Source organism: Panthera pardus, unplaced genomic scaffold, assembly GCF_024362965.1.
Source record: "Panthera pardus isolate Hobbes unplaced genomic scaffold, ASM2436296v1 HiC_scaffold_10, whole genome shotgun sequence".
Taxonomy (NCBI): Eukaryota; Metazoa; Chordata; class Mammalia; order Carnivora; family Felidae; genus Panthera; species Panthera pardus.
The window spans coordinates 27993140-28018595 of NW_026526655.1; the positions used below are offsets into that span (position 1 = coordinate 27993140).

General features: G+C 38.6%; 1 protein-coding gene across 1 annotated transcript in view; it reads right to left on the bottom strand.

Annotated features, from left to right (window-relative positions):
• The window catches only part of PIKFYVE (phosphoinositide kinase, FYVE-type zinc finger containing), an 81602-nt gene that overhangs the window by 25119 nt on the left and 31027 nt on the right, over positions 1–25456 (bottom strand). The window contains exons 14-28 of the mRNA XM_019446183.2: positions 23316–23375; positions 21556–21685; positions 20934–21114; positions 20208–20282; positions 18147–18254; positions 13570–13710; positions 12840–12966; positions 11398–12557; positions 8002–8102; positions 6660–6731; positions 5831–6002; positions 3487–3665; positions 1769–1882; positions 955–1063; positions 690–844 (exon numbers count right to left, since the gene is read on the bottom strand). Of these exons, the coding sequence (XP_019301728.2) occupies positions 690–844; positions 955–1063; positions 1769–1882; positions 3487–3665; positions 5831–6002; positions 6660–6731; positions 8002–8102; positions 11398–12557; positions 12840–12966; positions 13570–13710; positions 18147–18254; positions 20208–20282; positions 20934–21114; positions 21556–21685; positions 23316–23375 (2884 nt within the window). The remainder of the gene's footprint in view (positions 1–689; positions 845–954; positions 1064–1768; positions 1883–3486; positions 3666–5830; positions 6003–6659; positions 6732–8001; positions 8103–11397; positions 12558–12839; positions 12967–13569; positions 13711–18146; positions 18255–20207; positions 20283–20933; positions 21115–21555; positions 21686–23315; positions 23376–25456) is intronic.

Sequence of the window (25456 nt, forward strand, 5' to 3'; positions counted from 1 at the left end):
CAGCCTAGAGCCTGGAGCCTGCTTCGGATTCTCTCTCCCTCTCTCTCTGCCCCTCCCCTCTTTGTGCTCTCTCTCTCTCTCTCTCTCTCAAAAATAAATAAATAAACATTAAAAAAAATAACAACAACATACTTGAAAGTCCTGGCCTAAAAACCAATAATCACTCCATGGAATACTAATTCAGTGACATCACATGCAATAAGCACACACACTCCTCAGTATCTGAAACAGCACTGAAAGCTGCTCTCATCTTTGTTTCTTTATCTTTACAAACTACCTAAAGATAAGCATATATACTTCTTAAATTTTTTTTAACATTTATTCATATTTGAGAGATGGAGAGCGTGAGGTGGGGGAAGGGCAGAGAGAGAGGCACAGAATCTGAAGCAGGCTCCAGGCTCTGGGTTGTCAGCACAGAGCCTGACCTGATGCGGGGCCTGAGCTCATGAACCGCGAGGTCATGACCTAAGCCAAAGTCGGACACTTAACCAACTGAGCCACCCAGGCGCCCCATGACTAGCATATATATTTTAAATTGTGAAGGGGGGGTGGTGACAGAAAAACAAAAACTTCCACAACTTGAGAGCAAAATGTAACATCCATTATCCAAAAGGCCTTTACATTAAAAGCATCACGGCAGAGCAAATTTTGCACAAACATTAAACAAGCCCCAGGCGCGCAAAGCATACCTGTTGTTCCAAGCCTGAAGCACTTCACACAGACTCTGCTTCTTGGCAATGAGGGACTCGAAGATAGACTGCAGCTGCTGTGGGGCGTCCGCGGAGGAGGACATGAGCCTGGCTTGCATCTTCTCCACCCAGTTCTTGAACTCGCCTTCCTCCATCTACACAGAACAGAAACAATTCGGGCAGGTGAGGACACACACCCCCAAAGGAAACTTCTGAGTAACAGTTAACAGTTAACCTTTGAGTTTCTGTCAGAGAAACGAATTACCTCTTTTTGTGCAAAGATATCTTCCATTTTTTCCTCTCTTGTTTTGCTAAACGTATCGGTTTTCAAAGATGCAAGTCTTTCATCAACAGCAAGATATACCTGTGAAACTCTGATAAAAACACGGATGTTAAACACTTCAGAAAAGTTGGAATTAAATCTTCTAATCTCTTATCAAAAAAAAAATCACACACACAAAACTTTAACTGTATTTAACTTAATTAAGAATCATACACAATTCTGCAAAACAAAAAAGACCTAAAGGGATGTACATCAAAATCTTAACAGTTTTTATGTCTAAGATGGTTTGATTTTTTTCATACTTTTATGCAGTCTTACTTCTTTTTTGTAACAGGCATATATGCAACATATATTTAGAAAAATATTTATGTTGGTATTATGCTAAGTGAAGTAAGTCAGAGAAAGACAGATACCATATGTTTTCACTCATAGGTAGATCTTGAGAAACTTAACAGAAGACCATGGGGGAGGGGAAGGGGGGAAAACAAAGTTACAGTGAGGGAGGCCGATCATAAGAGACTCTTGGATACTGAGAACAAACTGAGGGTGGATGGGGGGGTGGGGGAGAGGGGAGAGTGGGTGATGGGCACTGAGGAGGGCACTTGTTGGGATGAGCACTGGGTGTTGCATAGAAACCAATTTGTCAATAAATTATATTAAAAAGTAATAAATAAATAAAAACTTTAAAAATATTTATGATTTCAAAAAAAGCTACACGAATAAACCTGACATTTTAAAATATTTACAATTTTTTTTAAATCTGTAAAAAAAGATGATCGAAGAAACTAAAACTTACTTTTGAAAGAAGTCCTTTAGATCCTGAAGAAGGGACACTTTTAATGGGGCCTGACGTTTAATGAATATCTTAGGGAGAGGAACACATACTTCAAGAAGCCGAATGGGAGAATAACTGAGAGAAAAAAATACAAGTAATAGTAGAAAAGTAAAAAATACTTTAATATCTTGAGTAGAGGTAATCATAAATCCTATGAGGCATAAGAAAAAGTTTCTGTAAAATAGCATTTTACAACAATTATAAAAATATTGAAGACAACTTCATCCATTATAATACCCTCCCCAATTCTAGAAGGGTTTTTGTCTTGTTTATTTCTTCATTGTACTGTGATGTCATCATTTATCCCCTGAGGCTAATAAAAAACAATGGCTGGGAAATAAACTTTATGAATGAGAGGAATCCCTTTCTACAATTAGCTCATGAGCACATCACTTTCCCAGCTCCTGAGGATTCCTCAGCAGTCTTTATTCTCATGAGTCCCTTAAGAGTCTTTCCACCCACGAGTTTATGTTGTCTAATAAATGCTATAACCTGTCCACACAGTAGGTTCACGGTTAAAGCTCTTGCTCCCAAAGGAAATAAGCTCTAATTCTAAGTATTTCCTGAAGGCCTATTTTGTGTCAGATGTTATTTTAGATGCTGAGGATACAGCATTCAACAAGGGCCAGAATTCCTGCCCTCATGATTCAGAAATAAGGAGATTCAGGAATAAACAAATACTTAAAATATACATTATTGCAGATGGTAAGTGCTACAGAGAAAAATAAAGCAGGAAAGGGAGACAGGGAGTGCTAGGGGTGAGGAGTCAGCTCAGGTAAAATATGAGCAAAGACCCAGGAAGTAAGGAAAAGCAGGCAGATATCTGGGGAGTAGGCGGTTCAGAGAAGGAAGGGCAAGCACCAGGCTCCCAAGCAGGATCCTCCCTGGCACGAATGAGGCTGCAGTGAGGGGACAGGAGGAGGAGGTGAGAACCCAGAGGAGGTACTGAGCAGTCAGAGCTTGCGGGAGCTCACAGGCCCATAAATAGGCTCTGGCTTCCACCCTCACTGAAACAGACACCCAGAAGAAGGCTCTACAGCAGAGGAGTGGCCTGAGCGGATTTTCACTGAGGGAAATCACTTGACTGCTGCTGAAATCAGACTGCAGGGGGCAAGGCCAGAGGGAAACTGGTTGAGGCCACTGCAATCATCTATCAAAAGGCAACAGAGGCTCAGTCCAGAGTGGGAGTGGCAGAGATGGTAACAAGCGTTCAGATTCTGGATATATTTTGAAGGCAGAACCCGAAGGCTTTCTCAGATCATTTAGCACCACAGTGGACCCATTCTTTGAACTGGTGATTTTAGCTCTATCTGGAATATCCAATTAACCTTATGCTAGTTAATGTCTCAACAAAAATTCTGACAATGCTTCCATGTAAAACAGTGTTAAGATTAACATGTACAGCAGATCTACTAGTTCACATCATGACTTCATCCCTTGCTAGCTCTCTAGGTGACCTGTAAGCTCAAAAGTGAGGTTAATAATAATACCTATTTCTTAAAATAAGGATTAAATAAAATGACAACACTGAAAGCTCTTAGCACAGAGTATGACCCTTTGCATTTGCAAGGGTGGGAGTGGGGAACAACACACACCACAAATTAATTCAATCTAGTTAGAGAAGAAATGTTACAAAGCCTTTAGGGACTAGGTGACTATGTATAAGGTCACTTTCCTACCTGAAGGATGCCACCATCTGATTATAGGAGAAATACTGGTGATAATCATGGTGGATGGAGTGACCACACGGCTCAGCATTGGCTCTGCGAGTGTACTGGTGCCCATAAAACCTAAGTTCAAGGTATTTTGCAAATGACATGGACCAGGACTCGTTGGAAAGAGCAACAACTGGTGTTACCTGAAATTCATATAAATCACTTGTTACGCAACCACATACTGAGAATCTCTTTTTTAAAAAATAATGTTTCTTTTCTAGTACAAATCTAATATATTTTGACTGCAGAAAACTGGAAAAAGAAAGAAAGGTTTAAAGTGGGTAGAGTTAGGGATAGCTGGACATGCAGTATCATTGGTGATCCCACCACCATCAATATGCTAGTATTTTTACTTTCATGACGTACACACATACGAATACACATAAATGAATTCATAGAAGGTACCCAGCCAGCATATTTGTAAATAAAAAGTCTTTCCTATAATTAGTTTCATAACCCTGTGTTATTTTTACTTAACAATGTATCATACATATTTTCCCACATAAAATACTCTTATACAACTTGATTTCAATGGCCACTGAATATCCCATTATATGGACACATTAAACCAATCCCTATTGATATACATTTAAGACGTTACAAGATTTTCTTTATTCTGATGATGCTCCGATGAATGAATATATGTGTGTGTGTGTGTATATATATATATATATATATATACACACACATATATATACACACACATATATATACATATACATATATACATATACATATACATACATATATACACATGCATATACATATACATACATATACATATATATATACATATACATATATATATACACACACACATATATATATATATATATATACACACACACACACACACACTTACAAATATCCATAATTATTGCCTTGGAATAAATTAAGAAAAGTGGGGATTGGTAGGTCAAATGGCATGAATATTTATGAGGTCTTGGAGACTTTTTGCCACACTGTCTTCCAAAATTGGTGCACTGGTTTACACAATCTCCAACAGTATCTGAGAATACCAATTTCCCCACTTGCTTACCAACCTCAGGAATTATAAATCTTTGAAATGTGGTTTCTTAAAAACAAAACAAAATAAAACCGCACTTCACTGGTTTTATTTATATTTCTCTACTAACAACTCATTTATTTGCATACGTCTACTGGCCATTTGTGTGAAACTGCTTTGTGCCCTTTTTTTATCATGTCTTACAGGAGTTTAGTATTAAGTATATTACTGTTTGGTCGTATTATAACTTTTTTACACATGGAAATCTTTCATCTTTGTGTAACAAAAACTGTTTACCTCTTCCTTTCTAACATAGCCCCAAAGGCAGAAGTTTTTGTTTTAAAATGAAGTATATACACCAAAGCATGTAAGATACAAAAATAAAATTTAAGTTATTCATTTAATTCACTGCTCAATCTATAGAAGTTCACATATTCCGCAACAAAATATTACCAGCTGTCTAACAGGAACCATACTTGTTCCTGTAAGAACAAGTATAAAAAGTAAGATCATTGCAAGAAATGATTTCACGGCTATATGTGTGCTACTGCAGAAGGAAGACTTTGATTTTGGCTTCCTCAACCACTGATGCTGACATAGGTCACACTATTATTTTATCTGTAATTCTCATATGTGTCTTCTGAAAACACACTCCAAAATAAGCCAATGAGGTTAAAGTTGGCATAAGTTTGCTGCAAATAATTTGGATAAAAAGTAAATACTGAAAGCATAACATTGTCACCAAGTATATCCTCCAGAGTTAAACAAGAAAAGAAGAAATAAAACACATGATCCTTTTTCTCAAAAATGGTCCTTTTCACATGGCACATGAAAACCAGCAGAGATCAATTTAAACATGGTCTCAGCTCTATCTCTTAAGATAGAAATGTTGGTATAGGCTCAAATAGCCACAAACATCCTGGCGTACTGTAATCACTGTGTTACAAGTCTTTCTCCTCCCCAGAGGACAGACGGCATGCCAAGCCCTTACACAGTCCCTGGCACACAGATGGTGCTTAAATAAGTGCTGAATAAATAAGCATAATTGAGAATTGTCAAAATATAACCTCCATAATTTTACCAAACAAGGTATTTATATTTTGTATAATGACTGATAAATTCTAAAATGGAACCTTCAATAAACAAACACTAAATGGAATACACAGCACTGGAAGATAAAATAAATAAGAGCCCAATGACAAATAAATCCAAAATAATACAGACCACCCCCTCCCAAAAGAACTATGCAAATAAAAAAAGAAATAATGTTGTGTGAAATTTACAGTAACAGGGCACGTTTACCTGTTTGCAGATTCTGCACCAGGAATAGGTAAGAATTGTATGTTGATATCCAGGTACTGGAGAATCTAACTCCTTCAGAATTATCTGCACACAGCCTTGGCCATGGACAAAGCGCCGAATATGATGCACCATGGGGGTATCACAGAACATGCTAGGACACTGATAAGAAGGCCTTTGACAAAAACAAAGTCCTCACATTAACCATGAAACTGAGGAGCAATGTAGAATGAATACTGGCTAACTGGACCCCATCTCCAGAAAGAGCAGCATCCTCTCCGGAGTCATGCTGACCGGTGGACGATACGCACGGGGTGCCACCCACACTGCTCAGAGCCTGCAGCCGAGCATCCTGTCTTCAGCTACAGCTCAGTGATAGTTTCCAGTTATTGAGCACCTTCTATTTGCTTAGCATTTTTAAAGTATCAACTCATTTTTTTACCTAGTCAAGTCCATATCACATCTGGAGCTTGTTATTCCCTGTAAAGGGGGCTGGTAAAAATCACTTGCTCTTGATCATGTTAAGTGGCAGGTGACAGCACTAAGACTCAAACCCAGGTCTAGCTGTTCTCATGCTTCTCCTGCCTCTCATTTCAATCACTCTAAAGATAAACATCCTAAAATAAAGTCTTAGGGATGGCAGTGTAATTAGACAAAGACTGAGGAACAAACTGGATAAGATATCCTGGAGTTGAATGTGAAATAAATTCCTTCTCTGTATGGTATACAGAGTGAAGGCCACACAATACTCCAACTAATGTTCACGTTTTAGGATGAAATCCTGGGCATCTGAAAAGCATACATGAAACATAAGGAGAAAATTTGTTCTTACCTGAAACAGTATCTCTCTAAAAATATGCCTAATGTAAGATCATTCTTTCCATAAAATTCCATTGTTACAATCCTAAAAGAAGACAACATTTCTCAGGAACGTATCGTAAGAATTGCCACACAGCAAAGATACTTCATGAGACTACAAACTGATTACTTGTTAGATGTGACTAGAAGGCAGTATTAGAGTAGGTAATATTTTGCTGTTCTTCTAGAACAGGTTTGACCTCAGCTGATAAAACAGGTTTGGACTAGCTCCTTATCCGTTCCCAGTCCATTAGCATCTTATCAAACTACATCAGGATGCATAAACAATAACATTAATGAGTAAAATAGATATGAGCCAGGAAGAGATAAAAGCTTCTTTCACAGAGCCCTTCTGCTCTATCACCATAAAACAGAACTCCTGTCTCTTGCTCTCTGGTCCTCATACCTTTACTGAGCAAGAACAGCAGCAGCTCATATTCTTCCGGGAGAGCCAATTCCTGACTTATAAATGCCCACAAATAAGAGAATTTGGTTATAGCCCTGCTGTAGCCTAAACCTTATTCAAGCCTTGACCTAAGGAGTCCGTAAACCCCCAGAGAAAATTCCTGTGGGTTCCCCAGCCCCAAGTCAGTCCGCTAGAGCTATACGGGAACCAGAAGGATCCCTGATCTCACTGGAAGCAATAAGTGTTTCTGGAGACCAAGATTAAATACAGAACACATTTTGTCAAGGAAACGGTGCTCCACAAACAAGCAGCTACATTCCAGAGTACTTTTAAAACTAAAGATAAAACTATGCAATAACTAGCCTTTTTCTATCAATCTACTTAGAATTAAGTTTTAGGACAAAATCCGTTAATAAGGCAAAAGACTGACCACTTCTTTGAAAATGATGCCTTACGGAAAACTTGGCTAAATTGTACATTATCATCAAAATGCTTAAAACTAGCTTTGACAGGCACACCTGGTGGGCTCAGTCGGTAGAGTGTGTGACTCTTGATCTCCAGGGTTGTGAGTTTGAGCCCCATGTTGGGTGTAGAGATCACTTAAAAATAAAAAATCTTAAAAAAAAAAAAATAGCTCTTATGTATCAACTTTCTCACTTTTATAAGTACAAATGTCCTTCCATCCCTCACATCCTTTTCACTCTTACTCAAGGTACCTTTCATTTACTTCTCATGAACCAACACAAATTTCATATTTAATTCACAAGTTTAAAAGTTCTATCAATTCATATACAACGAGCAGCATGCCATGTACCTAAAAACAGATCGTAATGGCTGATTTTTTTTTTTTTTTAAGTTGCTGGAATTCTGTTCTTAAATACAATGCAACAGTGCAAGAGGAAAACCCTACCAAGGGCTGACACAGGCACTGGGGGCGTTGCTGGACTGGGCAGAAGAGCTGCTGAAGAGCACGCACAGTCTCTGGTGGTTAACAGGGTTCAGACAGTCCACCTGAAAGGGAAGAAACGGATGAGCACCCCAAGTGGCACCACACTCCAACCCCAACGCAAGCTTCTAATATCCAACACATTCCTCTTGACTTGTGAAGCCTCCAGTCATCACTGTAAGGGTTCCACAGAGGACTGAAAACTACCAGAAACTAAATATAAGGAAGAAGAGCAGCTCATTTTTGAGACAAACCAGTGCAAAAACCTTAAGCTAACTTAAAAATACAAACAGATGTAAAGCTTGTTTTCTTCAATACTCTTTTTTACTTATAAAAGTGCATTAAATTATTTGGGAAGTAAATAGTTGACTAAATAGTCCATATGATACAGTCTGAACTGGGGCACCTGGATGGCTCAGTCGGTTGAGCATCAGGTTCTTGATTTCATCTCAGGTCATGATCCCAGACTCATGAGATTGGGCCCGGGTCAGGCTCTGCACTGAAGCATGGAGCCGCCTGGGATTCTCTCCCCCTCCGCCCCCGCCCCTCCTTTGCTCTCGCTTGTACCCAAGCGCATGCACTCTCTCTCTCAAAATAGACCAACATTTAAAAAAAAAAAGTCTGAACTGATGGCTGGATATAACATCAATCTGAGAAAAACTCTCAAGTATTTATTTACTTATACTTTATACCTGTTCTTGAGCATTACAAAGGCAACAGGTGCTCTCTGTCAAAAATCAAATAGTACAGAGGTAAGTGAAGAAATTCATGAAGTACATAAAGCCTCTCCTCCGTTGAGGCCACCCTACCTCCCAAAGTGATTGCTTTCATTATATGGTTAAAAACATGACCTCTTTTTGCTAGCTCGCACGCATGTACACACAAAAACACCCACATAAGAATACACAGGGGACAGTGTTTTTATAAAAATGAGAGGATTCCGCATATAACACTACTTGCTTTTTAACCCTTGAATATATATCACAGGCTCTACCTGGGTTATTCAATGAGATCCAACTCATCCTTTTTATTGCAAAAAACTAGAAACAAGGCTTCAGCAAACATCCTCGCATATATATTCCTACAAACTGTAAGCATCCTTACATAAGATGCTTACTTATATCTGCAGAATAGGTTATAAAAGATGGGAATCCTGAGAATGGCTACAATTAACAACACAGGAAACAACAGGTGTTGACAAGGATGTGAAAAAGGGGAACCCACTCACACTGTTCGTGGGAATGCAAACTTGGTGCAGTCACTCTGGAGACTAGTATGGAGGTTCCTCAAAAAGTTAAAAATAGAACTACCCTACGACCCAGCAATTACACTCTTACACTGTTTACCCAAAGGATACAAAAATATAAATCTGAAAGGGCACATGCTCCCCAATGTTTATAGCAATGCTATTAACAGCCAAACTATGGAGAGAGCCCAAATGTCCATCGAATGATAAACGGATAAAGAAGATGTGGTATATATACATATATATACACATACATATATTTATATATATGTACATATATATGTGTGTATGTATGTGTATATGTGTGTATACATGTATGTGTGTGTGTGTGTGTGTGTGTGTATATATATAATGAGAATGTTACTCAGCCATCAAAATGAATGAAATCTTGCCATTTGCAACAACATGGAAAAGCTACAGTGAATTATGCTAAGCGAAATAAGTCAGAGAAAGACAAAGACCATATGATTTCACTCATGTGTGGAATTTAAAAAGAAAAACAGATGAAAACATGGGAAGGGGGGCGGGAAGAGTGAGCGAAACAAACCATAAGACACTCTTAACGACAGAGAACAAACTAGGGTTTGATGGAGGGGTGGTGGGTGGGGATGGGTTAGATGGGTGACGGGTATTAAGGAGGGCACCTGTGATGAGCACTGGGTGTTCTATGTAAGTGCTTAATCACTTCTGAAGCCAATATTACACTACATGTTAACCAACTAGAATTTAAATAAAAATTTGATAAATATAAATTAAAATTTTAAAAAATTGGAATCCTGGACCATAGGTATGTGTATGTGTGTATGTATATACACATACATACATACATACACACACACACACACACAAACTAAAACAGATCTCCCTATCATTTTCTATAAATTTACATAAATGTATATAAACACAATTTACATAAAATTTATTATAGCTATTTTTCCACACCATGTTAACCATGACTCTTACCACTTTCTTTTTTTGCCAATCTCACAAACAATAATGTACCGAACAGAAAATAGTATATACCATTATTATTTAGCACTTCCCTAACTACCAGTGAAATTAAACATCTTATTTATTCTATTAAACAACTTCATATCCTCATTTAGAGATGGATGTTTTCATTAGTTTTATTACAACCACCATCAGTATTTCCATAAGCAAATCTTAATTTCCCCTCAATTGCTGTTTAAAAAGAATAAGGGCATAGGGCGCCTGGGTGGCCCAGTGGGTTAAGTGTCCAACTTCAGCTCAGGTCATGATCTCATGCTACGTGAGTTCAAGTCCCTCGTCAGTTCAAGTCCCACGTCAGGCTCTGTACTGACAGCTCAGAGCCTGGAGCCTGCTTTGGATTCTCTGCCTCCCTCCCTCTCTGCCCCTCCCCCATTCACACTCTATCTCTGTCTCTCAAAAATGAATAAATATTAAAAAAAAAAAAGAAGGGCACTATCATAGTTAAGTAATGCAAAGTGTTTTATGCTAAAGAAATAAATCTGATTTTCTAAAAACACATCAATTTTCTATAGTAAGCTTCATCTTGCTCTCCCTCATAATCATTAAAAGGATCAAGGATGCATCACACCACACCCAAGTTACCCTGCCACAAATTTTACATGGCTCCACCCTTCTCCCCATGGCAAAGCTCTTCCTACTTTACTGTGAGCTCAGCATGAAACATTCAAAAGTCAAGTTTCATTACTTTATACTCTTATTTTTTTTTTATGTTTATTTCGAGAGAGAGAGAAAGGGAGAGAGAACAAGCAGGGGAGGGACAGAGAGAGAAGGAGAGAGAGAATCCCAAGCAGGCTCCACACCCAGGACAGAGCCCGACCCAGGGCTCTATCCGATGACCCTGGGATCATGACCTGAGCCAAAATCATGAGTCGGATGCTCAACCAACTGAGCCACCCAGGTGCCCCGTCCTACCTTATACATTTGAAAGCAATACATGAGCCAACAGACTCCGGGCAAAAAAAAAAAAAAAGAAACTAAAAGAAGAAATACATAATAAATCTGCAGGCAATCTGTCATATTCATGGGTTTTTTTTTAACCCTGCCACAGCAAGTTTTTCAACACTTTCTAAATTTGCACAAGCTCCCAAAGTGGTCTGCCTCACCTTTGTCGACCACACTGCATCACTCGGAATCAACCCTTTCTCCTCGTCACCATCAGTTTTGCTTCCTGATCTGCCACTTGAAGTACCAGGTACATCCTTTGAATGAGCAAAAGGGTCTGCATTTTTTTGCTGAATTCTTCCTCCTCTGGCCCGATAATCAGCCAGCATTCTACCCAAGCTCTGGCTATCCCCAAGATGCTCAGCAATTCTAGTGCTCACTAGCTCGTGCGAGGGCAAGACTTGAATAGCCTTGGCCTGAACACTTCCGTTCATGCCTTGAAGACCAGAGAGATCCCTAAGCAGCTGCTTCTTCCGCCTGCTTTCCACTTCTTTGAACTCTTTATTGAGGAGAGGAGACCAGTAAACCTGCTCTGCGAAATAATCTCGAGTAGAGCATCTCATCCCTTTTTCAGTTAAAAGGAAGGGCTCCCGGAATGTGATCACTGGGGAGATACAGAGGATCACATCTTTCAATTCCTGTTTAAAGGCCAAAGAATAAGTCTTTCGTTTATCTTCAGAAGAGGTAACCTCCTCAGTAACATACAATCCAGTGTCATCCTGCAAAGGGTCTCTAAAGGCTCTCATCTGGCTTTTGGGATCCTGTAGCTCATCTGGGTGCTGCAAAGCCTCCGGCTGCTCCAAGCCCACAGCATCCTGCTGGTCGTCCACGTGGAGCGGCAAGAACGATTCTGGGACCGATGGAAAGAGAGCACAGGGGATCCCTGCAGGGCAAGCCGTTGTGGCATACTCTTGATGCTTCAAACAGGCAACATCCTGTGGAATGCTTCTATTCTCCTGGTCACCCTTCTCAAACACAATCCTTGATTCTAGCAAACTGCTATCATCGGAGGGCAGAAATTCTGGAGGAAAGTCAGGCTCCCGGGGGAGGGGACTTCCGCTGAACGGCTCTTGTGCGGTCCCTTCATCCTCCCGCCCCTCAATCAGAGAATGGAAGGAAGGGTTTTGTGTTAACGTAGGAGGCATAGCAAATTCATCCATGAGGAAGGAGATTTCTAGTTGAGAATGATAAGCTACACAGATCATAAATATTAGGATCTCTTTAACTCGAGCCAGCTCATAATCAGAGCCTCCTCTAAGCTTGATTGTACAGCCCAGGTGCTGTGGACAGCCTTCAAAAAACATCAGTGTTTTGGTTTGCTCTACAAATAAACATATAAAAAGTTTAAGAAGACATAGTTGGCATTCCACAAGCCCAGACAGAATTATTTCATTATCTTGACCTCTACAAAAGAAAAACTTTCAAGTAAGACCACAGTTACCAATCCTCATTTAACAAACACTGCTAATAGATGTTAGTATTATAACTAAACATTATTAATGGATTATTAGAAATTAGGAAAAAGTAAACACTGTAGTACTGATGAGTTTACTCATTTCTTCAATTCTCCAATCTCAGGTCAATCTATCTAATGATCACTCACCATTAGGCAACTGAAAGATCTGCATATAAAATTTGTGACAGGTGCCCAGGTGGGGTTTTGTAAGCAGCTGGTCCATCGACATTACTAAATCACCTTGGGTCATCCGACTGATTCGTTCTAAAACTTGCTAGAACACAGAAAAACGTTTTATTACAAAATTAGAGAATAAAATTCTTAGTAAATTTTATCTGGAAAATAGGAAAAATTTAGACATAAACTTCACAATTAATTTTCTTAATTTTAATTATATAATAATTTTTGATTCTAGATTACACTGTAAGTAGTTGCTCAGTGATCAATATGTTCCCACGAAAACAAACCAGACTCATATTAATAACATTATTAAAAGACATTTGAGCATCGTGCACAGGACTGGGGGAAACGGGAAATTTCCTAGAAGTGGCCTCTATTCTGAAGAGAATAGGAGAGAGAGCATCTTCTACTCATACAATTCCCCAAACAAAACAAAGGCTCAACAAATACTACTCATTACCAATTATCTATTACATCTTTGGTGTTACAACTATAATGAGTGCTATATAATTTATTACCCTTTCCTCCAGTCTGAGATTCTCTAGTCTTAAAGAAACGACTGTCGTGCTTACTGTCGTACTTTCAATATATATGGAAGACCAAACAGATAATCAAAGATCCCTGCATATCAATATGATGCATATAAATTTAAAAACAGAGATTTTTTTTTTAATGATAGAAAAATAGGAACACTCACTGATTTTACATTAATGACCAAAGTAATGCCATGTTCTAGTAACATGTCTTGGGCAATCCGAGACACTGTTTTTTCAACTAGAACCAATGTAGGTCGAACATCAACTATTCGCTGAACATAATTCTTCAAGAATTCCCTTTCCTAAGGAAAAAAAAAAACATCAAAAATATTATACCTGCTTCAATTCAAGATCTACAAATATTAAAACATCAGGAGGGTTTGACTAAGTCTCTTCATCTCCAAATAAGTCTATAAGCAAGTCACTTCAAACACAACCAAGAATATTATTCATAAATCTGAACTGTTGGTTATGCTAATAAAAAAGGGTTTTAGGAGAAATTCCATTTTCTGACTCACTAATTGTACTTTGAAGGATTTTCAATTCTTAATAACTAATAATGTGAAAGCCAAGAATCCAACTAGTTTGCTCTTAGAGATTAAAAGAAAACAAACAAACCTAACCTCAGTGAACCTAACTCCCCAATGAAAGCAATTTCTCATTCTTTAAATATAGAATCCCCCTACTACATTCTGAAATTAACTAGAGTAGCTCTTCTTTGGGTATTGGAATAAATAACTCTCTAACAGATGCTATTTCAGCTTCTTCCTCATTTCAATCTCCCAGAAGATCATCTTCTACTTAGTACAGCTATAAAGACCTAAAACATACCACTTAATACAATTTCTTGACGAAGGCTTATTTTCAAAGCAAATGAATACTACCAACAATGACCAGAGTTAAAACAATACAAATCACTGACTGTTTCATAAAATTTATGGGCTCCAGAAAGGAGACACTTGAATGTGTGTGCATGTCTGTCACTTCTGCTCCACACGCCCGAAGTGTCTTTTGAGCAAGTCTGTATTCATGGTCAGTGCCGCCAGCAATGGATGAGCCTACTCCCTGCAATGAACCCACCACTATGAAGTACATTTCTACCGTTTTCTGTTTACTGATAGAAATCGTACGTTTTCAACATCTCCAATTATTAACGAAATGGATTTTTTCCCTTGAAACGTGTTAATTTCCTACTCTACTTACCAAATGGTCATTTAATGGCATTTTCAATGATTTTATCTGTACAGCTTCAAAAGTGTAACTATAATAAGTTGATTTTTTTTTTTTTTTTTTTTTAAATTTCTGGCCTTTGGCACAGGGATGGCAAATACACTTCCTCTCAGTCCCAACTATAATCAGCTATCGTGACTGCACATGAAGCACCATGTTCAAAGGAGGCCTGGGCCAGGCCCAGCAAGGACAGAATATCGGGAAGTGGGCCATGAGCATGGAATGGAGCAGAAGCACACCAACAGACCTAGTAGTGATGAGGGAAACAAAGGCAAAAGAACTGTAACTTAAATGAAATTTCCTAACAGCTTACAGCACACTGATACCTGAACATGCAGAGTGTGACCTTCTTCAAGGAACTCAGGGCTGCCTTAGTGCCTCAATGTTTATGTTTTACTAAAGACTAAATGTAACCTTATCTTAACAGCAACTAGCCCGTCAAGGTCCAGAAAGTCTTGCTTCCAAATTCCTTAGAGACTTCTGCTATCCCTAACCCTCACTAATTAAAAAGTATATAATCAGTCACTCCTCACAATCCCAGGGCAGCTCTTTCTGCTCAGTTACATTTCTTTTGCCTCTGTTTCCCTCTTTCTCCCCACGCTGTAAGAAAATCACCTCTTTACACCGAAAATGTCTCAAGAATTCTTTCTTAGCCGTTTGTTCTCAAACCCAAAACTTCCAAATATCATAATTTCACCTGTAGTGCCAGCTTTGTGAAGACACTGTAAAGCCCCAGGGTAATTACCTGCTTGGCCTCTGTCACTCACCCTCTTTCTAATTACAGGCATACCTTGTTTATTATAGTTTGCTTCACTGTGCTTCGCAGGTACTGCACTTTTTACAAATTGAAGGTCTGTGGCGACCCTGTGTCAAACAAGTCTATTGGCACCATTTTTCCAACAGCATTCGCTCATTTCATATCTGTGTCACATTTTGGAAATTCTCGCAGTATTTTACACTTTTTCATTCTTACTATATCTGTTATGGTACTCTGTAATCAGTGATTTTGAACAACTCACTGAAAGCTCAGATGATGGTCAGCATTTTTTAGCAGTAAAGTGTTTTTAATTCATGTATACTTTTTTTTTTTTTAGATATAATGCTATTTGCACACTTAAAAGGCTACAGTACGGTGTAAGCATAACTTTTATATGCACTGAGAGACCAAACAAGTCACCTAAGTTGCTTTATCGCAATACTGGCTTTACTGCAGTGGCCTGGAACCGAACTTGCAGTATCTCTGAGGTACACCTGTATGAACCAAAATTTCAGCTTCTTCTTTGCTTATTCCACATTGATTGGACCAAACAAAAAAGGAGAAAAAAATAAGCTGATGCTTTATATTAATTCAAACTAAAAGCTTCTATAGGGCAGGTATTAGAGGTATAAGAAACTATGTTTCAAAGCACAACCAAGATGCTTTAGGTTATGTGAATTAAATCATGTCTCTTAGATACATGTTTGCCCAGAGCAAACTTCTCTAACACAAAAAGACTTTAGTATCTTAACCTACTTGCAAGAATGGAGTTAAAATGGAGTGAATAAATTTAAGTATAAATGTTCTGTAAATAATTACCTGTGGATTTCAGCTACCCAATTCATCAATTACAAGACCTATAATTTTATACATTTTAACAAATGCAACCAGGATAAGCCTTACAATCAATGCAGTTGTGATCTGATCCTATAAAAGTTTTCCACGGACCGCTTCATTGAGATCAAGAAAATTCCCAGCATTAAAGAATCTGAGATTCCACAGACAGTAATTGTGTTTCCCCTAATTCCTTATTTCATGTCACCACTGAGAAGGCACAGTACATCAGAGCTAGTAGGGAGGGTATGATATAGGCAGAACCCCTGATTTGCCCTTATTTATAACTGAATTCTAAAGAAGAAAGAGCCCCAAGTAACAGAGTTCATTAAGCAATAGAGCAGAGTTCCATAAACCACAACGAAGTTTCTTCTGTTGGTGTCTATGAATTCAGTACAAAAGTGACTGCTCCTACCACTCTCAGAAAAATGTGCCTATCACCCATGATTTTTCAAGTGTCTCTAAATGTTTCTGGAACTGAATGTGTTTCTACTATAATATTACAGACACATTCCTGAAAACCTCCCATTTTGAACAACTGCTGATTAAAATTAATAGTATTTATGGTAGAAAAGAAGTCGGGGCAAAAAACTTTTTAAACCAATATAACTTCATATCCAGTGTACTAACAAAAATAATCAGTACCTTGAGAGAGAATGTGGACAGCCCCAATGGGTAGCTCAGCACAGCTGGAGGCTGCCTCATGCCTCAAGGGAAATTTTAAGTATACAAAAGCAACTGCAACAGTACAACCACAAAAGGAGCTCTGAGCAGTGGAGCCATTAAGAAACACCCAGGGCTAGGGGTGCTTCCCTCCAGGGAGAGAGTCCTTCCAACAGCAGAGCACTTTGAATTTCTTAAAAAGAGCCAAAAGGGTTCCTGCCTTGGTAGCAGCCAAGCTGAGGCGGATTCTTCTTTCCAGTTGAGGGTTATGAGGGTTATGATCCTACTGCAGCCATGCTGGGTCCCCTTAGCTAAGAAAAATCACATAGAAACCAACACAACTTCCATCTGATGCTGCTCCCCTTTACCAGCTGTGTACAAGGTAACCGGTGTTCCAGAAACAAGTGGTTTAGTAGAACAGACTATATGAAAAGCCAGGTATTGCCACTGGGAATCTGGTAAGTTAGAAAAATACTTGAAGTAAATCAACAACCCAAATGCACACAGAGGCCAGAATTCAGATTTTCACTTTTTCTTCCGTATATTCCCAAAAAGTTCTAGGTTCCCCTTAACACTCTGAAACTCTAAAAATAAGGAATGACAGGGGTGCCTCAGTGTCTCAGTTGGTTAAGCATCTGACTCTTGATTTCGGCGCAGGTCATGATCTCATGCTCACATGTGAGCATGTGAGATCATGCCCAGTGTCGGGCTCTGTGCTGTCAGCACAGAGCCTGCTTAAGATTCTCTCTCTCTCTGCCCCATCCCCCGCTTGCAAGTGCATGCACTCTCTCAAAATAAACATTTAAAAAATAATAAATATAAATAAAAATGAGGAGTGACAGAGGTTTTGGTAAGCTTCCAAAGTAATACATAAAAATGTCTTTTATAATGATTTAATAAATTAAAAAAATTTTTTTTAAGTTTATTTATTTATTGGGCGGGAGAGGAGGGAGCATAGGCGGGGGAGGAGCAGACAGAGAGAATCACAAGCAGGCTCCACGCTGTCAGTGCAGAGCCATACAAGAGGTTTGATCCCATTACCATGAGATCATGACCTGAGTTGGAATCAAGAGTCAGATGGTTAACCAACTGAGCCACCCAGGCGCCCCTATAAAAAAATGTTTTTAATGAAACAAATGCAATTGAGTTTCTTTGCCCCTCCAATTTAAGCGGCTGGAAAGAGTTCTAAGTGTTTGCAGGCACTACAGTACACAAACATTCCTCCAGATCACTGTTTCAGTAAGAAGTTCTTACCTGAAGCACAATAGGATCAATGCAGGTAAATTTAGTTTCTTCTCTGTAGAGATACTCGATGGAACATTTCAACAGAAGAATTTTGGGATTTTTAATACAAGAATTCATCTACAAAAGATGAAGTTTGTTAAAAGATTTTAAAGTCTATTATGTTACAGACCTCCTTTAATCACTAAACTCACACTGTTTATAATTCCTCCTAAATAGATTATTTCCTTATATTTGTAATGAAATACTCTCATTTAGTTCTTTTGTGGTATTCTCTTATATATTTTTTCAAAACAAATAATGAGCTCAGAGCAATGCAGACTTCTAAAAACTTGGCTCTATACTCTCTTAAAAGGTTTTTGTTTTTTTAATATTGCAAGAAAAGATATCAAGCCCTGGGTATGGAGGAGAGGAGCTTAAGGACAGGATACTTTATAAACTCATAGAAATCAGCAACTTTGAAAGCCGAACTTAACCTTTCTAAAATTCAAGGACAGAGGAGGGAGAAAAGAATGAAAATGCCCCCTGAATAGATTCCAAGAAACTATAAACTGGCAAGCCAAAGTGGGTAAAAAGTTTAAAAAGGAAAACCTTAAAGCATATCCAGAAGCACAGATTCCAACAATACACCCTATCCATGTAACTAAAACCACAGGCAGAAGAGCCTGGGTCCCGCAATGGAGGTTTCAGACTGACCGTGCTGTAGACTCCAAACTGGCAAATGATCTTGAAACAGTGACTCATCAGTTGGGGAACTACATTTAGGGATTTTTTACCAACTACAAATTAAAGACTACCTCTAAATATGGTCAGTGGAGCAAGACAGTCATTCATGCCTATGTTTCTACCACACCCACATATAACTTTCAATTCTGGAGATAATCTCAACATACTTACCTTTTAATTCAACACAGATCATTTCATTTGGCTTAAATTACTACTTTGATGGGTAATGTGCCTGGTTTAATAAGATTCTATGTAGAAATACTGACAATAGTTCAAATCCAAGCGTACTTTTATTTATCTATGGTCACTAATAATTTTCAGGAGCCTAATGCCTTTACCAAAAATGAATTAGTCTCTGCTTAGAAAAGAGTGAAGATAGGACTGCAGTTCACCCACCTAGTCGTTCAGGCTAGAAATCTGCCTAAGCTCTCATAGTAACCAAATCAGTATTCCCAGAGGTGGGGGGTCAGGTTATCTCTATTTGCAGTAAGCTCCCATAGTGATTCAGAAGCACAGCAAATTTGAGAGCACTGCTAGACCGATGGCTTCTCAAAATGTGAGGAGCAACAAATGACACTGGAAACATCTGGAACGCCTACTTTAAAAGCAACCCCACCTCCCCACCCCACCAACTCCCTTATACTGAATGAGAATTTCTAGGGGTTGGGCTTAGGACTCTACATATTTAACTATGTCCACAGGTGACCCTAATGTACTATGCACTTTGAGAATCAGTGGCCTTCAGAATAAAGTTCAAGGCCCCTACTGGGATACAAAGCCCTTGCCTGCTTCCTCCAACCTCATCTCCTTTCTCATCTTGCACCTTAGGATCTCAGAGATTCTTTAACACACCAGGTTATTTCACCCCATTTCTTTGTGTTAGTGCTAGAAAGAGGCCTCAGGCCTGAAGGCAGAGATAGAAGGTAAGAAAGATAACAGAATATCAGTGATAATTCTGCAGCTCAGCCCTAAAACAGCAAAGTTTTAAAATTCTAGGCCTCTGGAAGGACTCCAGGCTATTAGAGAAACCTTGTCTCCCTAAGATGTGGCAGGGTCAAGGGAGAAATGATACCAGTATCCTATCATTCTGTTGGTCTGGAAGCCTGACCCACCCTCCCCCTATCTTCTTTTGTCTGATGAGTTCCTATTACCCAAATCCTAATCATCATCAGCTCTGGGAGACCTTTCCTGAACCTCCAAGATTTCACCCCTAAAGCAGACACTGCTAAACTACTCCTTGATATCCATTCTCCTTCTCTTCTATGATTAGAAGTTAGTACCCCAACTTGTTGGCTTGGTACACAATCATAGTTTGCTGACCTTCATTGTCGGAAAAGATCACATTACCTTTTTATGTGCAATATTTTTGGTACAAACAAATCCATTGACAACCACAGAATCAAACTTCTTTCCACCTGGAATCTAATGAAATAAGAAAACAAAACTCAATAATATATCCTTAGAATCCAGTCGTTTGGATGTTATTATTTAGTTCCATTTTTAGTTTTAACTATTATGTAATCAAATCAGAAAAGAAGTTCCAGAATATAGCTCTTCCTTTCAACCAATAATTAATGGCATCTAGCACGACTGTCTATTTACCCATTTCCCACTCTCTACAGTATTAGCTGGTGCTCTAAAATACCAATCTGACCGAACAAATTGGCAATTAAAACCATTACTAAGTCAAACGTCATAGGCAAAAAATACATACAGGACTTCATTACCAGCTAAATAAAGCAATTACCCACTGCTTTTCCTCAGAACAGTGACAGTAATCTGTGGGAAGAGGTCTTCTCATAGACGACACATCAAGCAAAAGGAAGCAAGAAGGGAAGAAACCGTATTTGCTTGGTTTCCCAATTCACTCCATGCCCAATTCACCCCTTCTATTCACCTCTCACTTCCCATGAGTGGCTTCCATGACCACTGAGTTCATTGTTAACAAACATATCAGGCAGAAAAACCTTCCCCTCCTCACCGAGAACCCCCTTTAGATGACCATTAAGAGCCAAATGACTGCCAGGCCCACCGATCAGCACCTAGCATTAGAAAAGCATTAGCGGAACTCACTTTTTTAATATGGACAAACTGACGGATGTCCATGTCATCATCCCGGTTCTTGACATCAGGTCGGACTGTCTGAACAACCTGGCAGACCAGTGATACAATGATGTCCCTCCAAGATGGTGACAATGACTCATTATGGAGCAACTGCTGGAGTAGTGCCATCATGTGGTTATGATTAGCTGAGCTACAAAAATGTCACAAGAAAGAAGTTTGCAGAGTTAATACCGCCAGAGACAAGAATTCTGAAAATCAACAGGCACTCTACAAAGAAATAAGCATGTGAATTAGGGCTTGAAGATCTGTTTGAGTCAATCTTATTTTATCTGCGCCTTAATGATCTTGCGCATGAATGAAATCTGTGAGTATATTCAATTAAGAAATCTGTGAGTATATTCAATTAAGATAACCCCTTTAATTCAATGAAATTTTACCCCATAAATTACAGTGGGCACAGACAATCACAGTTGAGGACTCTTACAAGAAAGTTCATCACAACAGGCTTTATTTCCTAAGTAATCTTAGTATTTTTGATTTCATGAGGAAGAAAAACTACTCTGCATATGCCCACCAAGTCACCGAACATTATAAAAATGGAAAATTAAAATCAAAAAGCTCACTGCCTTACAGCAACCTCTCCATGGCTTGTTTCTCTCCATTCTCCTCCCTCAGCAGCTCCAGGTTGTTATGATGCCAACCCAAAGGTGTGAAAGGCAGCTCTTTGGATTTTTCCTCAACTCGACGATTAAATAAGGATTCTAAGTATAAAATAAGAAATTGTATTTCGCTGTTGCATTTTATACCATATACTTACAGGTTTAGAAAGTGCCAAGTTATCCTTTCAAATTTTTTAAAGTCTGTCAGTTCAAACTATTGGTATAAAAAGGCAAGGACATGTGTCAATACACAAATAAAAAAATTAAGTCTGACTTAGATCATCAACTCATAACAGCCAAAATCAGAGACAGAACACCAGAAAGCAAATTTACGTAAGTGACTAGGACTCTTAAGCCAACAATTTTAAATATGGCTTCTGAGAAACAAATGAGATTTTTTTATAGTCCTTTTATTCAGCTGGGGACATTAAAAAAGGAGGCCAGCTTTCCTTATAATAACGCAAACTAAAAACTACATTCAGCACAACTCTGAATGCTGGCGGAACAACATGTGATAGTGTGGGTGCTGAACTTGAAAGAGAAAAGCTCGGCTCTGATACGTCTGAACCAGCATGTGACAGTGTAGAAAGTTTATCCAGACAATTCTTAATAGTGTTTCTTTCTCAATATAAAAAACAAAGGCCTTTTTTTAAGCCAAATTTTTATAAGTCAGACCCAAAAATGAACTACAAAGAAACATTAAAACATGGTAACAATCTATGTAAAATTTTGTAAAATCTTTAAATTTTTAAAAAGAATGAAAGTGGATCTAAACAATAAATAGGTAACATTAAAAGTTTTGCAAAAAAAAAATGTTCACTATATAACTACTGAAAAATGTGACTGAATAAATGGAAAGAGGTGGGAAACGTTTACAAAAATTCTCTCATCCTTCCCCCCTCTTAAGCCAACCAACCAAACAAAACAGCTTCCAACATAATGGTCCAGCACTATAAAGTAAAGAACATGTCCACATGCAAGGAACAAAAACTGTATATTTTAATTATGTAAACAGCGGGCCTATCAACTTCTGGTTGAACCAGGTGTTCAGAGGTGAATATAGAAACCCTGCTAAATTTTGAGATCAGCTGCGAATGGCCCCCCGTGCACCAGCCTGCCCCACCTTTTCTCTTTTATTTGAAGCCCTCCCACTGTCTAAGGTCTAGGCTGTGGAGGGTTATGAACTAATTAAGCATGTCAGTACTCCACAGTAAGCTAAGTAGGGAAGGTGTAAGAGAAGACTGTACTCTTCCATACTGCCTTCCATCCTCAAGATATGGACCAGCAGAATCAGTTCTTTATCTCCTCTGCCCACTTCTCTTCCCAGTTCCACAGGGCAAGCAGTGTCCTCAATTGGATGAGATCTCCTTGGAGGCTTTCTGACGGTTTGAGAATCCTTGATGATATGTATATCAATACTTAATATTATATTCATGATTTGGAAAGCATAAGCTATGTATGCCTTTAAAAGAACAAAATGCAAATTCTATTTAAAAGCTTTTAAACAATTACCCTTCAGATCAGATAGCCTGTCTCAAACCAAGTCCAAGTTTATATTCTTCACTCCCAACATTCTCAGAGTCACCATATGTATCAAAAACTGTGTTCCCATTATATTAAAACAATCAAATTTATTTGCGGTACCTACTCTGTGCCAATCAGTGTGCTAGGCCCTAAGCACATCCTCACAAACAAGACACAATATCCCGTGTACAGCTTTTGAGAAAATTACCTTTGATGAAGGCGTCACTTATTGAGAGTTGTTGTCCTCCATTGTCAGATATCAAATACTCTGCATACCAGGGAGAGAGCAGAGAGAGTGGGAAGAAAAGCAGAGACTTATGACTGTAACTTGCCAGCGTAATTATACAGAGAACACACCTACACACGAAGTATTACTCATACTAAACCCAACACTGCCCAGCCAATGCAAGAGAGCGTTAGGCTAAAAAGCATCTTTAGACTTATTCCACACACTTCATACTAAACTTAACAGACTTGAAAGACTTGAATAATAACTCAAAAGAACCTTGAAGCAGTAAAGTCGGATAATCTTTTAACAGATTGCTTTTCCCTTATCAAAGCTGAAACAGTTTACGAAAATTGAGATCTTCACTAATTTAGGCATGAAAAGCCAAAAAAGTTACACTATTTTTCTCATGAACAGCTGTATGATTTCACAGATAATGACTCTGTCTATACACAAAGTAGTTCTTGGGTAGAGAAGCCACCTGAAAAAATATATAAGGTGTTTTGTTTTTTTTTTAATTTCAGACTACAAGCTATAAAGCAAATTAATACACAAGTGACACTGGCAGGGAATAGAGATAACTCATCAGGATTTCTAGGAGTTTCTGAATTAGAGTTTCAGTTTTTCAAAATTCTAATCAAACACTGCCAAAGAGTTGCCAGAAGGTAACTGAACACATGCTGTGTGCTTTTAGAACTTTCAGAATATTAAATACTTCTCTTACAAGTGAAACTTATTCTTCACTTCCCCTGTAACTTTTCTAGGTTCTTTCTACTATGCAAACTAAACCACAACATATTTTAAGCATTTTAAATAGATTTCACTTATAACAAACAAGCTTCAGAAGTCATTATGTTTATAAGCCAATATGATCATCCTTTGAACAAGAAAGCAGAGAAAAAGTTTTACATAGAAAATTCATGTGTGCCAACTCAAATACAATAAATCAAGTATGTGGACAAATAAAAATAGATGTTATACTTCATTTCTACACCTCCCACACAGAATGAATAATGCCAACCTGTTTGTTCAACTAATATATTGGCTTTGCAAGCTTTACTTTTCATATACATTTACTTTTATATATATGTATATATGTAATATATATTTCCTAACCTCCCCCCCAGGAGTGATCATTTTCAAACATACAGAATATCCTGTATACCCTTCACCCAGATTCAACAACTGTTAACTTACCACATCTGATTTCTTTCTACATATATGTAGGTTTTCCCCAACCATTTGAAATTACACACATCATGACACTTGACCACTAATACTTCAGCGTGCATCTCTTAAAAATAAGAGCATTCTTGGCGCGCCTGGGTGGCTCAGTCGGTTAAGCGTCCAACTTCAGCTCAGGTCACAATCTCGTGGTCCCTGAGTTCGAGCCCCGTGTCGGGCTCTGGGCTGATGGCTCAGAGCCTGGAGCCTGTTTCTGATTCTGTGTCTCCCTCTCTCTCTGCCCCTCCCCCGTTCATGCTCTGTCTCCCTCTGTCCCAAAAATAAATAAACGTTAAAAAAAAAAAATTAAAAAAAAAAAAAATAAGAGCATTCTTGGGGGCACCTGGGTGCCTCAGTTGGTTGAGCATCCGACTTTAGCTCAGCTCATGATCTCACAATTCAGGGGTTCACATCGGGCTTTGCACTGACAGTGCAAAGCCTGCTTCAGATTCTGTCTCCCTCTCTCTCTGCCCCTCCCCTGCTCGCTCTCCCTCTCTCTTTCAAAAATAAACACTAAAAAAATGTTTAACATAAGGGCATTCTTCTCATAGCCACAATACCATTTATACACTCAAAAAAATTGACAATGTGTTAATATTGTCAAGTTAGTGCACATTTGAATTTATCTGTTCCTAAAATGCTTTAATAAATTTTTTGCCTCAAACCTGGATCCACTAAGATTCACACATTGCATTCCCTTCATTCTCTTTTAGAACAGAGCAAACTCCCTACCTTTTTATTTAGTCATGATATTAAATTTTGAAAGAACCCAGGCCAAAGGTCCTGTGGAATGTCCCATATTCCGGATCTGATCGGAATGCTTCCTCATGGGGCAGTTTTACTTGCTCCTATGTTCTCCTGTAAATGGGAAGTTAGACCTAGAGGCTTATGGAAGCTAT